Source organism: Sander vitreus, chromosome 19 (genome assembly GCF_031162955.1).
Source record: "Sander vitreus isolate 19-12246 chromosome 19, sanVit1, whole genome shotgun sequence".
NCBI lineage: Eukaryota > Metazoa > Chordata > Actinopteri > Perciformes > Percidae > Sander > Sander vitreus.
Window position 1 is genome coordinate 5,610,385 of NC_135873.1, and position 14,951 is coordinate 5,625,335.

At 40.2% G+C, this 14,951-nt stretch overlaps 2 protein-coding genes across 2 annotated transcripts; one reads left to right on the plus strand and one right to left on the minus strand.

Annotated features, from left to right (window-relative positions):
- Positions 1–749: 749 nt before the first annotated feature.
- On the minus strand, positions 750–9,236 carry nelfa (negative elongation factor complex member A). The gene is made up of 11 exons (XM_078276270.1): positions 8,994–9,236; positions 6,905–7,076; positions 6,229–6,390; positions 5,926–6,015; positions 5,626–5,753; positions 5,374–5,443; positions 5,199–5,287; positions 4,964–5,072; positions 4,487–4,815; positions 4,277–4,376; positions 750–1,547 (listed from the first exon to the last, which is right to left on the minus strand). The coding sequence occupies exons 1-11, from the start codon at positions 9,201–9,203 to the stop codon at positions 1,363–1,365; spliced, it is 1,644 nt and encodes a 547-aa protein (XP_078132396.1). The 5' UTR covers positions 9,204–9,236; the 3' UTR covers positions 750–1,362.
- Positions 9,237–10,283: 1,047 nt separating this feature from the next.
- nicol1 (NELL2 interacting cell ontogeny regulator 1) lies at positions 10,284–13,823 on the plus strand. Its single transcript, XM_078276272.1, has 3 exons — positions 10,284–10,818; positions 11,617–11,705; positions 12,700–13,823. The coding sequence occupies exons 1-3, from the start codon at positions 10,707–10,709 to the stop codon at positions 12,769–12,771; spliced, it is 273 nt and encodes a 90-aa protein (XP_078132398.1). The 5' UTR covers positions 10,284–10,706; the 3' UTR covers positions 12,772–13,823.
- The last annotated feature ends 1,128 nt before the right edge of the window (positions 13,824–14,951 follow it).

Genomic DNA, 14,951 nt, shown 5'->3' on the forward strand with positions numbered 1-14,951 from the left:
TTTCTGGAATAAAATGTTTTCATAAACACTTTTCGGTGAACTATTTTCGTAAAATACAAGATCGTATTCAGAACGAGACGCCATTAGTCAGTTTTGAAATTCGGGAGCAGCAGGAACCACGTGACGCATTCGTCCAATCAGCTGCTATGTGTTGCGTTCGTCACGCTCATCCCCCTTGTAGTTTATATACTGTCTATGGTCGTTTCCAGTAAGTGTTTTAACATAGGTGTCGAAAGTGGGCACTACGGCAGTAAGTGGTTAGTGCACATTAACAGTATACTGACGAACTGTGCGACACACACACGCTCCGAACCGAGACAAGCGAACCGAGCCGTTCGGATGGTTTTTCATGAACAGTACCACCCCTAACATTTTCCTAGTTCAAAGGAATATTTGGACATTTTGGGAAACATGCTTATTCGCTTTCTTGCTGAGAGTTAAATGAGAACAAGTTTATACATAAACAGAATATGTCAGGCTGTGGTTGTGTGTGTGACCATTTCTTGGCTGAGCAATTCCTTTAAACATACAAGGTAAACAAGAGTGAGTGCACTGTAGTTTCCTATAATAGTTAAAATATTTCATTTCATTCAACTTCAAAGACAGTTGAGTACCATTTAGGCCAAAATGCTGCTGAAAAGCTGCTTAAATGTCTGGCTTCATGTTAGAATTTAAGTACAAACAAACAAAAAAACCTGTGAAAAATTCCCGAAAAGCTAAAAGTGAGTAAAAGATGAGAAACGCCCACCTGGAGTCTGTTGTCACTTTATTTTCTTCCCTTCTTTGAAAAAAGGATGAAAACATTTACCAGAAGGCTCCAAACAGAACTTGACAGCACTGATAACTTTTTTTTTTTTTGGTCACCTCTTTGATGACTGTCATTGTTTTGTCACAAACAATGATTCTGTTCTGAAAGGTAGAAGATAAGCTGCAAATGTGACATTCATACAGAAAAATACAGACGTCTCGTCTTTTCTTCTTTCGAGACACGCGACATGCTTGTACCTCAGAGCACAAATGTTGAAAGGTGCCTGCCGTGAGAAGAACTCCTCTGCTCAGACTCGTATAACTCTCTCACCCCTCCTGACCACAGCATCATTCAGGAATTGGAGGTGACTTAAAAACTGAAACAATAAAAGGCTAAGGGAAACAACTGAACAAAAAGTACAGAAATATTCTTCAAAGAGTCCTGCATTTTGGCGGTGCCGAAACAGGGAGGACCTTTCTCTCCTTGACGACCTCACACCCGCCCAGTGCTTGATTTGGCCCAAATGTGAATGCAAATACTTGTAAGTGTGTAAACATGTTTTTTCGAAATGGATAAGAAATTTTGGGTGTGTGATTTTGAGCAAGCTAAGCGCCTCAGGAGGTATTGGTGATGGGTTTGTATTTCTTGAGGCGGGTCCACTGTCCTGTGGAGTAGTTCATTTCGAAGACTGTGTCCACCAGCATGGTGGTGCTGCCGGTGCCGTCGGCTTTGGGCAGGACCTCTGTGTGTTCGCTCAGCTTGATCTGGATGATGTCCCCCTGCTCCGGGCACGGGTTCTCTGCAAGACAGACAAAAGGAAGCAGACTGGTTATTATTGGCCCTACCAGGTTTGTGCGTTGTGTTTAGGAACCATCAGGGACACTTAATGTAAATATATGCCTGGGTAGTGCATTTATGCCACTGGTTTTCATTTAAATTCATTGAATGAACACCTCGAAAAGGGCATTTAGGGCGTTTTCACACCTGTAGTTCGTTTGCTTTAGTCCGAATCAGTTGGTGAGTAGTAAGTAACTTGGAGTGATTTGCCCTCGGTCAGTTTGGTTTGGTTTGACACCTGGAAAAATCCAAGTGTACCAAAATGCGTCATTACAAACCAGATAAGAACGTCCAGCCCTCTTATTGGTCGGATATGTCTGGCGGGCGGGAGCAAGAAAGTAAATACAGGAAGAAGGTCCTGTGTTCTGGTCTAGTGGTCAAACCAGCTAATTTCATTAAAATTATCAGAAATTGTTTCGCAAGAGACGTTACTACTAGAGGTCGACCGATATGGGTTTTCTCTGGCCGATGCCGATCTTTAGAAATCAGGGTCAGCCGATAAATGCTGCCGATTTATTTTGGCCAATATTTGGCCGATATGTGCTTGTTTTTAAACCTCTATTTGAAAGATATAATGTAACACTAATATACACAGAATTTCTCAACAAAAACATTTATTGAACACTTCCCCAATCTACACTTGTATACTTCAATTAAAAATGTATAATGTAAAAACATACTGTATATTGTATAAATAATGTATGAAAAATATATTAAATAAACAAAACAGGTAAGAAGAAAATAAACTTTGTAAAATAAACTTTTCAATGAAAAAATAAAGTTTAGTGCACTTAGTAGCATTTATTAAACTTCTGAGAATACAAATCTGCAAGCTTCACAGAAAGTGACGTTATTATTAATCTCAACATTGAATCACATAAGACTAGGGCTCTCTAAAGTCAGTTCTTGTTCACCTTGTTTGTTAGATCATTGTTCATTTGTTGAAGTGTTTTATCTGTGTTTTGGGGACCCTACTGTTACATGTCCTGTTGCACTCATTAGGATCTTATCTGAGCAGAGTTCTGTCATTCAAACAACTCTTAGTTGGAATTTAAAACTCGTCCAGCCAATTTAATAAAATGAAGGGTTTTATTCGTACTCAAGTCCATAGATGCAGTTAATGGATACAGGCACGGGGAACTGAAGGCTCTGTTAGCAACGATTAGCAACGATTAGCAACGATTAGCAACGATTAGCAACGATTAGCTCCGTTAGCGGTTAGCTCCGTTATAGGAGTGGATGAGACTGCCACGGACAGGGGTAACAACCAGACTCTGATAAATGACATTCGGGGAGCTTCCACAGAGGTGTGGCCGCGGTGTTAAATACGGCTTAATTAGACACCAGCAATATGCTACTACTAACGGTAGTGTCTGAGCCTGAAGTGACTGTGCGAGACACACGGCGCAAGAATTCACGAGGGGAGGGGCTGGAGGCAGCTGGTCTGGGTGCGCTGTAAAAAATGTTGCCTATTCATGTTTTTAACACTAGGCTGCCCGCAGATGCGCCTGCCTATTAATCGGCCTGATATACTGGGATATTGGCCGATGCCGATTATGTAAAAAAAAAAAGCCAAAAATCGGCCGATTAATCGTTGACCTCTAGTTACTATGTCTGCTCTGCTGTGCCGGCGTCTGTCTCCAATTTTAGCAGCAGCTAGTTTGACCACGGAGATACGAGTGATGGACGGGAAGCTTGACTACAGTCTATTTCTGTAATAGAAACACTGCAAGCCGCTACAGTTTGCTGCTCTTCTGCATCGCAGATTGCTAAACATACCTGACTACAGGAGACATTAGCTCAGACTTGCGGAGTTGGTGCGGTTCGAGTACGGATCACGTTCTCACCACAAACGAACCGCTCCAGAGTTTGAATGAAAGCGTACCGAGACCACCTCTTCAAGCAGGTCTCGGTATGCTTGTTTGGTCCGCTTTTGATGCACACCCGAGTTCGATTGCCACGTTCTCACCTGCCCAAACGAACCGCACCAGCGGGGCAAACAAACTCTAGTTCAATTCAACCGAACTTAAGGCTGTCGGTGTGAAAACACCCTGGATTTGCAAACTTACCAGGTTGAATACCAGGAATTAAGATCCATTTATTACCTGGGAATAATTGCCAAAACTGGTCTCATTTCCAAGGTAAACTTGCTGGATCGCAGTATTTTTAGCATGTGTTGGCACCCGAGTGGTCAGTCAATGAAGAAAATCATAAAGACACCTTCACCAAACGTCACTAACACTTCCATGCAACTGTACATGCTGTAACTATAACAATATAAACACATCAAGTTGTTTCTCCAAATTACTTTTCATCCTAAGATGGCAGCGAAAAAAGTTGATTGCAAAATACGTAAAAACAAAATGTTTCAACAATTCTCTTAATCAGATCTGAAGACCTCTGTCTCTATTCAGAGCTGTAGGCCGTTTGCCTTGTTTAAATGTTGTGATGAAGGCTCATTTGCAAAAGACTATGCATCAAAGGGGGTAAGGAAGGAAACACTGGTCATAGTGACAAATACATTTGTTGGGCTTGCACCATTTTAACAATGTGCGTCAGTCCCTCAGTAAGGGACAGACATTGTGAGAAAGATTTTTTTTTTTTTATAACACCAGTTAGAAAAAGTTTGTTGATGGAAAAAGCTGTTCTATTCATTTTTTGTTCAGGCAGCTAGTAAGATTCCTCCTGTACCTCTGGATCCAGCCATGAAGCCCAGGATCAGGGCCTTCTCTGGTCTGGTCACCTTGTTGGCCGTCTTGAACATCTCCTGGGCAGCGTACATCTGGTCTCTCTGAGGAGCACAAACAGCATGCAGCAGAGAATTTAGCTGACTGAGGACAACACAAAGCTTAAATACATAAAACCGATTCAATATTACTGAAGTGTCCATCTCCCCCTTACCGTGAGTGACAGATTCTTTTTGGGCTGGGGCTGTGGTGGCATAGGGGTTGGTGTTGGGGTGGGGATCTGAGGTGTGCTGGGAGGCTGGGTGGGGGTCTCCGGCTGGCTGGCAGTAGCAGCTGCCGGGGGCCCGTTGCTGGCAGGGGTGGAGACCGGCGTGCTGGGGGACGTGGGGGTTGCAGGATTGGCCGTGTTGCTCGCGTTGTACATAGGCGTCCTCTGTTTGTACTGGCCTGGTAAGGTGGCGGTGGCGCCAGCGCCCACTGTTGCAGACTCCTCCGGTTGGCGAGCCGACTGCAGCGTGTCCCATCCCGAACCACCAGCATTCGCTTTAGAGGTTGGTGAAGAAAAGACAAAGTGAGATTGACATGGCGCTCTGTCTCTGTGAACTAGTAAGTATATAAAAGCACTGAGCCCTGGATGCAAAAGAAACTTCTGTTTGACCCAACACTACAATGCTTTGTGGTCTTGTCTAACCTGGCTGGGCCTCAGAGCTGGGAATGTAAGAGGAGGAGGGAACCATGCTGGGTGTGGCCGGTAGGTAGCTGGTTGACGGCAGAGGATTCTCATTTAACGCCCCCAGTTTCTGAAAAACCAAACAGCATTTGTTACGATAGAGCCAGAGTAAGACAGAGAGGGGGAGAGGGTAATCTGAGACGAAACAGGAGAAATCCAGAATGTTTGAGTGATGTGAACACGTGGAGTCACGTACCTGTGCAGAGACGAGGCCGGCAGCGTAGTCGGGTGTGGTGTTTTCCACCACTGCTTCTTCTTTGGCTGCTTTCTCTCCAGCCTCCGTTTCTAAGGCAGAAGAAAACATTAATACGGATTAATAAAGTCATGGTGTAGATAAACTTGGGCTAATGGAGGGCTGGAAATATAATTACCCAAAGTCTTTCTTCTCCTCTTAGCTTCTCTTCCAGCTCCGACCATATCCAGCTCGGAAATATCTAACAGCTGAAAAAGGAGAAGAAAAAAAGAGCCAATTGTGAGAAAAAACCTTAAACTTACAAATTAAGCAAGAACAAGACAATAAAACACAACTGCAAAGTGGTAATTGTGAGGGAAATTACATGCAACAGACATAAGATTAAGCAGGATTCCATTTTCTGGTAGCATTTTTGGAAATACGACATTACCTTGACCCCCCTCTCCTTACGCAGGGGCGTCCGTGCAGGAGCAATAGGCGTGCGGTTACTGGGAGGGCTGAACATACTGGGGGCAGTGGGACTGCGGAATGGGGCCTTGGGAATCCCCTTGAGAGGAGCTGTAATGCAAATATTGAGACATGTATCACCAAACGTTTCTTGGCTATCATTTGGAATAAGTGACACATTAATATATGACTTTTTGACTGATAGAAATGAATGTTATGATGGTACTTTTTTAAAGCACTGAAAGAGCAGATGTGTGGGTGCATTTATTAATTTTCAACTCACTAGTAGTGTCAATCTTTTTGACCAATCCTCTCCCTTTGGCGTGAAAAGGCACTCCAGCTGTCTTTTTTAGCTGTTGGGCTGTCTCTGTGGCTAGAATCGAACAGAAAGGAATATACAACAGAAATAAAATAATGCACAATTCCAGCTACCTCTTTGGGACAGTTAAACTGTGAACAAACAGAAATAAATAATCAACAAATTCACAATATTTGACCTAGCACACAATGTCATATACAAATATGCCAAAAGCCACAGATACACTGATACTTCAAAATAAAAAAAAGCAGTGTTAAAGTAACTTACATTTTTGTAGAAGTTCTGCTCTGAGGGTTGCACTCTTGGGCTTCCTCTTCAGCTGGAAATGTTTGACGGGTGGTGTAAGGGGTCCCACCAGAGTGGTTAACGCACTCTTGTTCAGGTACTGGCACTCCAGAGGAAGCATGGCAGACGCCTCGCACTCGCTCACTGGAAAGGAGAGGAGGGAAAGAGATTAATCAGCAGTTTACCGCAGGATAGAAACTTAAAGATCTCCGTCTGTGGCTGCTTTAAGCGTCACTTTGCAGCCCGACTTGCCCATGTTCAGCAATGTTCAATGTTAGGTAAATCCAAACTAGCTTGCAAAATTACAACAACAAAAAAAATAATAATTATATATATATATATATATATATATATATATATATATATATATATATATATCTCTCTATCTATCTATCTTTTTAAATTATAATCCGTCAGTCAATGAAACTTTTCCAAACAGTACCAGCACGTTATGTGGATATCTTAACTTATGCAATCAAGGAACTGTATTTGATACATTCAACCATATGTAGACAATTCTGCTGTAAGCATATATTATTCCTTTTCAGAGCAATAGGCTGAGCAACAGATCATTAATGGTGTGTTGTTCTGTTTACACAGTCAGTCAGGGGCAACCACAGCTAAATGAATGTAAAAGACACAGTCACACATCTCCTACCTTTCTCCCTGAGCTCTCCAAGAATATCCTGCACATTTGGATTCTGCTCCTCCAAATCCAGATTGAGAGAGCCAGTCTCTGGGAAGGACTTGAGGATGTCTGCAACCATCAACACCCAGGGCTCTGAATCCACCGTAGCCAGCTGGATTATCTCCGACAGGGCCTCCTTCATCTGGCGAGAGACGAAGACTGTTAGTGAAACCCCTTGAAGATCACAGATTCATTTTTAACAAACTAATGTTTTTGTTTTTTTATTTGCAGATTAATCTTTCCAGTTTTTAAATAAATAATTTAAACTGTAATAATGACAATTGTCCATTAGAAGCCCAGAGTGCGGGCTTCAATTTGCTTATTTTGTCCATCCAAAAGCCAGAAAATCCTAAATCCATTTAACTAACGTAATTGACGTTTAATGCCTTTTTTTCGTTTTCTCTTGATCAACTGTTCATTTAGATCTTGTTACTGTTGCTGAGTACTTGTAGCTAGAGATCTGTTAGCGGACAACTGACCTAGATTTAATCACTGATTGATCACCAAGATTTTATTCTGCAACTTGTGAGATGATGTAACGGGATTTGTGAAGCATCTGTCAACTTTGTATTTAAAACACAAATTTACACTGATCACATGTAGCCAACAGCGTAGCTCAACAACCTACAGTATTGCTCAGTGTAACATCTGCTAAAATGAATGTAGACATATGGCAGCAATCAAATCATCTCTCAGATCATTTAGTGCAAGAGGTACAAGTGGGATTAGTCACATTTCAGCGGATTTTCTTGTCCTGATGTGTAAAAGTACATGTTGAGCCACCTGCTGACCGTACACAAAATACTTTCCTCACTTTACAAAATACAGCAACAGTACACAAACAAAGAATAGCGCAGGGAATCAATTAAATATCAAAATTGAAAACAATCAAATATCATAAACGCAAGTACTAATAATATAAGACTTAAAACAGAGTAAAAAAAAGTAAACAAAATGTGTCACCTTGGGCTCTGTGGTGGACAGTATACACAATTTTCTAAGGTTTAAGAGAGCAAACAATTACCGGCTTGATCCAGAAACTAAATAGCAGAATAATCAACACAGAAAGTAATCGTTAGTTGCAGTCGTTATGTCAAGTAGTTCAAATTAGCTCCAGTTTAAGCAGCTACAAAACATTCATCTGCCAGTAATAAGGCAAGGAAAAGTCAACTCTGATTAGGAACATTCTGTCAAGTTCTTTTATTTGGTATTCATTTTGCTACGTTACTACTGTGCGTACCACTTACTTTTTATTTTTTACTTTACATTGGAGATACTATTTCTTTTACTTAAGTTTTTCCCCCAAATCCACTGACTGAATGCGATTTTATACATGTACTCCTGTTGTTTTATTTATTTTAAGGCAATTGTCCCTAATATTCTTACTTTATGTTCATCATGTTATTATGTATAAATTATTATGTGTGCTAATGTTGTTTACCTGTATCTTTGTATACTGCATTTTGACAAAAAAAAGTGATGATACCGCCCTCTCCAGCTCAGTGTGCTCCCTTGTCCCCATCCCACCATAATGTCTGTACGAGGGAACCGCTCTGTTTCCCGTTGTCTGGTAAACCACTGCTGAAAAAATTGTGTGTTAACGTCAAGTTAGTCGTGTTAGCTATCTAACATTAACGTCAATTCGTCTAGATGTTGTTCTCTAGAAACGGAGGCAAAATCAAGTTGTCAGTCGCAGGAATAACATCAGCTTTCTGTTTCTTACGTTAGCTACGTCGCCAATCATTACAGTTAGCAAGCTAAAGGGGATTCACATCGCCGCACGGTAACTCGCCGCCTCCAGTCATTTCATTGAGGGGAAGGCGGCAAAGGAAAGCGGTTTTGATCACGGCGGTGACCGCGGACGGATTCTGCTCTGCCGCCTAGAGTTTACAGTGCTGAACTTAGACGTTTCACCGGCAGTCTGAAACACTCACAGGAACAGCAATGGTTAGATGTAGAACAATTTTCCGGAGACTGATCCAATCTCTTAGCTGTGTATTTAAGTTAATAGCTTACTTTACCTGTCAGGCTAACAGCTAGCTAACGCACAGCAACCCACCTCGTCAACGGTCCGCCTGGGAAGATGCAGCATCCCGAGCAGGAGTTTAAGCTTCACTGGCGGCGATAAGCTCGAAAAGCACAGTCGTATGTTGTCAATTACTGACACGGTGAGGAGAGAAGCGATGCTCGGAGGCGTCCAGAGTTCGTCCGTGGATCCCAATTTGTTGTGAAGCCACAGGCCGGTGTCGCTGTCCTTCATCGACGCCATCTTGGAAAAAGAAGTGTTTTGAGTTCGGGCATTTTAATGGGCTACCTAAGAAAACAGTCAGGACCCCGCCCACACTGGGATGCGAGTATTTTTTTTAATCTAGGATGGCGAAGTCATGTCCCGCCCTACTCTGCAATTATCTGGCTCTGATTGGCTTACCTTGACATTCTACCCTAACCCTAACCAATCCCACTCCTTATGCCTACACCTAACCAACCCAACTAAAGCAGGCTACAAGTACTAGCCAATCAGAGTGAGAGTAAGGCGGGTCATGCTTTCGCCATCCTAGCAAACAAAATTGGGGGCATTTGACAACATTGAACCATAAAATAAAACCTAAAAATAAAAATGGAACTGTGTATGGGTATAACTATAGCATAGGCAAATTGACAGAAAGGTGCATGTCATTTTTTCCTCACTTAATTCTTTTAAATTAAATTATTGTATTCATATTCATTCTTTTCACTCTCTTCACAACCGCCTTATAATACAATGCTCCATGACATTGGCTAAGTAACAATGAAAAAGAAAACAAAGGAAAAGAACATTAAATGTGTGCTTTATTTTTATTTAGTTTGAAATAATTCAGTGAAGTTTCTTTGACGTCTCAAACCATTTCTTACAAAAAGTGAAAATGACCATTGCCATTATTACCATATCTGCAATTAAACAATACGTACACTGTATATGCACAATGCAGTGTTGTGTTATATATTATGATAATGAAAAGAAGTACCTAGAGCTTCTATACAAGTAAAAGTATCAATACTGCATTGTAATACTAACTACTATGTATTAGCATGTAAGCAAGATTTTAACGTGGTAGCTGATGGATGGAGCAAATGTTTACTACTTTATACGTCGGTTACTTTAATCTACAGCATATTCTATGTTTGGTATGTTAAATCTTAACCTGAAAAAACAAAAACTGTAAAATGCATGTGGTGAAGTTAATATTTCCCTGTTGTGGAGTGGCAAAAAGTGGAAAGTTACAAAATACAGTACTTGATTAAATGTAGGCTACTTATATACTTCCCACCATCGACAATAACATCTATATAAAATCTATACTACTACTACTACTACTACTACTACTAGCCTACTACTACTACAAGGCCTTTATTTTGAATGTTTAACCGGAAGTCTTGATTCGGGTTCTCAAAGCAGATTTTAGATGAGCCACACGCATGCGCGCTCCCTTAATCTACATTAAACAATCCTAGGTGGGCATTTTGCGCTGGTGTTCGGCAAAATATCGACTGATTCACGGTAGGATAACATGCAGTTTATTAAATAAACAGTAATTCTTCCCGCATATTGTATTTTAAATACATATATATACATTTGCCGATGAAAACTGGACTGTTTTCTAAACAAAGCATTTCAGATTCTGTTATTTCATTAACTGACGGCCATAGGCTCTAGGACATTTTCCGTTGTTGTATTTAACTACTTGCACATTGTTGTTTTTAATTCCTAAAGGTAACTGATCACATCATCACCATGGCGTCCAGTGGATATCTGCAGGCAGCGGTGCTCCTTCTTGCGGTGCAGCTCCTCTGTCTCCGTGCAGCTGATGCGGATCAGGAGACTGGAACTGTCATTCCTGCCGAAAGTAGGTGGACTAAAAATATGAGATTTGGATACATTTTTCTACCTATTAAGTACGGGTTTTAAAATGTTTATTAGGCGAAAATCTGTCTGCCATAGTGCTGTTTTTCATAGTCTAATGATAGCAGGTTCCCACAAAGGTTTTAGTGGGAATTGTAGGTCATCCTCAGTGGTGTAGGTAGGCTATTTAACACAACATGAAAATCGGCCCGCACTGCTACATAACGACCCATTTTATCATCTCTACTGGTTCAAACAATGTATAATAATAATAATAAAGTAGCGGCTTAAAGGCAAATACCTATGATTTTGTATTGCAACCGCGATTGGTGATAATTGGAAATTTGACCCTTTTGTCATGAAAAAAAGCCCTGAGGTCTAGCCTTCTCCACAGTTATATTTACTATTGTCAAGATGGAAATCTGCAACATTTACACCAATACGTAAAAGTAGACCTCTCCAGTGAATGCCAGAAGAATAAAATCAACATAAATAGCTCCTCAAAGCGAGACTATGTACATTTTCTAAAGCAAAAATAACACAACCTTCCCTTTTACAGACGAAAAGTTGAATTCAAAAGCAATAAAAGACACCCCTTGCTCAATTCAATATCAATACACTCAAGGTGTTGCTGCTCCAGTCCTTCTTGGTCTGGTATGACCACTTGCTTATCGTGGCTAATACTAGCAGTTGTTAGCAAACCTTAGGTAAATATTGCTGTGTAGCTAACTAACATCTCTGAGTTAGGTCACTGCTTTAATGTGAAACTCTTTATTTCTATATTCTTTCCTTTAATTTCCAGGCCGCCCATGTGTGGACTGTCATGCATTTGAGTTTATGCAGCGGGCACTGCAAGATCTAAAGAAGACCGCGTTTAACCTTGATGCCAGGGTAGGTGAAGTTGTCTTGTCAGAAGCTGAGGCCCTATATTATTGCCTTTTTATGATTTTGTTTGACAAATGTTTCATCTCCCATGGAAAAGTGTTAAATGCTCATGATTCACCAGCTGATGAGTCTTCCACATAACAGCTGGTGTATGATAATAGTGACTTTGTTTATGGGGTTGGATGATGATGGCTGGATATTGGAGGTTTTAAGATGTGCTGTCATTCAACATACATTGTATTTAATGTGATCTTATATGGTAGGTTTCACAATGAAGTCAAGTTCTTCAAAAAAAAAAAAAGCATATGCAAGTAATATAATTGTCTTGATTTATGTAAATGTGTATGATCTAGCAAATAATAAATTATGGTTAAATTGGTTATCATGCTTTCCATAATAATGTTAGTACACCAAAAAAAGCATACATACATTTCTGAATTATAATGCACAAACCCAATAACCATAATAATAATAATCAACAATTGTCTTGATACAGACCTACCTGATACTTTTTGGATTGTTATGTTGGATGAAAATGTTTGACAAAAATACAATTTAGTCAACAATTCACCTTTAGAGTCAATGAATAATGTTTTATTTCTATATTTACTACAAAGTGTACTGTATTTTACAGCATTATCTTTGTTTAATGATCAGTTCTAGCATCTTCAGAATAATTTAAAATATTTTTTTTAGTAGTGTGTAGTTGTGTGTTCCTCATAAGCTGCATATAGCCCTAACAACCTCCACCAAGATGGTAGAGCAGCTTGTATGTTGCCAGAGAGGCAAAATCTGGGAAAAAAGAAGTCCACAATTTAACCTTTTGATGAACTTAGAGCTTCTCCCATCTGGATTTTAGCGGTTGGACAGTAAAAGGACACGGTTTCTTGTTTTTAGTAAATTAGTCAAACAGAAGCTGTAAAAGTGAGGGGGACAAAAATAGGATTTTGAAAAGTAGCAAGTATACCCTTAAGTTGACTTGTTGTTTTGTCCCTTGCAGACAGAGACGCTGGTGCTGAGGGCAGAGAGGAGGGCTCTGTGTGACTGTATGCCCACCAACTCACTGCGCTGAGTCACACCCCGACACACTGACAACAACCCTGTTCTGAACCTCTACTCATGCACAGCGATTTTCATCTTAACTTATTCACACAATAGGCACTTTATTTTATTTTCTGTCATATCACTGTTGAGTGAAGCTTTGATTTGAAATCATGCATCAGAAGGCATGTTATTGTTTTTGCCTTATTCGGGACGACTTTTATACCACTGATGTTTTACATCGTGAAACACACGCCTTCGGAGTTTGTTTGTTTTCATCGTCATAGGATTTGGGTCAGTTCTCATCTGTCTCCAATGAAGCAACTATTTTTTGTACTTTTTAGTATTTGACTGTATAATGTAGATACAGTAGAATGCATCGATACATTTCCTTATTGAATGTGTTGTATGAGATTAATGTTTACGACGATTATACACATCAAACTGTAGCATCACGTGGAATTTATTTAACTGCTCAAAAATATTTCAATAACAGTTTCAAATAATTAAATTACCTTTAGGAATCAGGCACATTTCACTGATTTAAATGAATTGATTTGCAGCCTGGCTTCTTTTGCAAAAAGGTTGGGTAACTTGTTAAAGAAAGTTATTTTTCTTTGTTATAACCATGAAGATTTTTTTGAAAAGGAATTAGCAGAAAGAAATATTACCAGACGTTCAAACTATATTTTCAGACTTTCTTTTTTAGGCGGAAAAAGCGTACTACTTGTAGGTCTTAATTTAGCGCCGCACTGTAGCATGAAATTACAGCACTTTTTGTTAACCTACTGTCAATGTAGATTGTATGTATAGATGCTGTATATGTACACGGGTCTTCTCTGTCTGACAAAGGTGTATGCAAGACTAGTAATGAACAATATAGTATCATAAATGAACGCAACGTCGACAGGGGAAGGGAGGACAGATAGAGGAATGCTGGCTGCAGCAGGGAACATAGAGATAGAAATAATAATTGTCTTATTGTTGCTTGTTCATGAACAGTGTACTTTGTTAACATTATGTCACAAGACACACTATTTATTGTCTTAATGTTGTCCCTATCAATAAAAACAATGAATAATCTTTTACTGCTTTTATAATTTTTTCTGGCTGGGACTTTTATCACATATCGTCGGTGTAATCTGGAATAAAGAAGCACTGTGTGGGTTTCTGCTGGCATTAATATGAACACAAATTCATTCATTCATTTATTGTGGTCTCTGCTAGGTCTCACAGCTCAGTTGTAGGTGTAGCACTGAGATGACTATGTGCAACAAATGTGTAAAAAGTATTTCCACCTCTACTGTGGGCCTTTAGGGCTTCAACTAACAATCATTTTCATTACAGATTAATCTACCTATTACTTTCTTGATCATCCATTAATTGTTTGTTTCATGAAATTCTTGTTTTGTCTGACCAAGGTTCAGACAAACACTGAACGTAAACTATTTATTCATTCTCTCAATAGTTGCTGCTTAATTTTCTGTTGATTGCCTAATTGAATAATAGCTACAGCTCTGCTTCTTTCATTTACTGCTGTGAATGTTATTTTCTCAGTTGTTAACAACCATTTTTACGCCTGCGTTACGTGTAGGTTAACATTTATTAGTGTGCGAGTTGTAAAAGCAAGCTAAGCATTTCTGATACCCCCCCCACACACACACACACACACACACACACACACACACATACACACACACACACACACACTTACACACACACACACACACACACACACACACCTGTTTATTGATTTACAAAAGGGATTACAGCATGGAAAAAGAAACCCTGCAATACCCCTATCAAGACCAGCAGGAGGAGCCCTAAGTAAAAGCATGGCGCTAGCTGTGTCGCAGCAATGCAGCACTCTCCACATCTCTGCTTCCCCCATGGCTATAAATGCAGATGGGGTGAAATAATATAAATAGATACAAAAAAGAGGAAACTGAGGCAGACATTGGCCACTGAAGCGCCTGCAGTGACCTGGCAGGAATCTCAGCCCAGAGGCACCACCATGTACTGCCACTGTTGAGGCAAATCCCCTTATACTGCACCACAGCACACAAGCAACCGTATTACACAGAAGCGATACTCTAGACAGTTCCGTTGCTGAGACAGCTTTAACCTACCAAACTTTTATGGAATGAGTGACTGAGAGGGTTCAGGACACCAAGTATATGCTGAATCACTCTGAAACATCCTTGTTGTCAA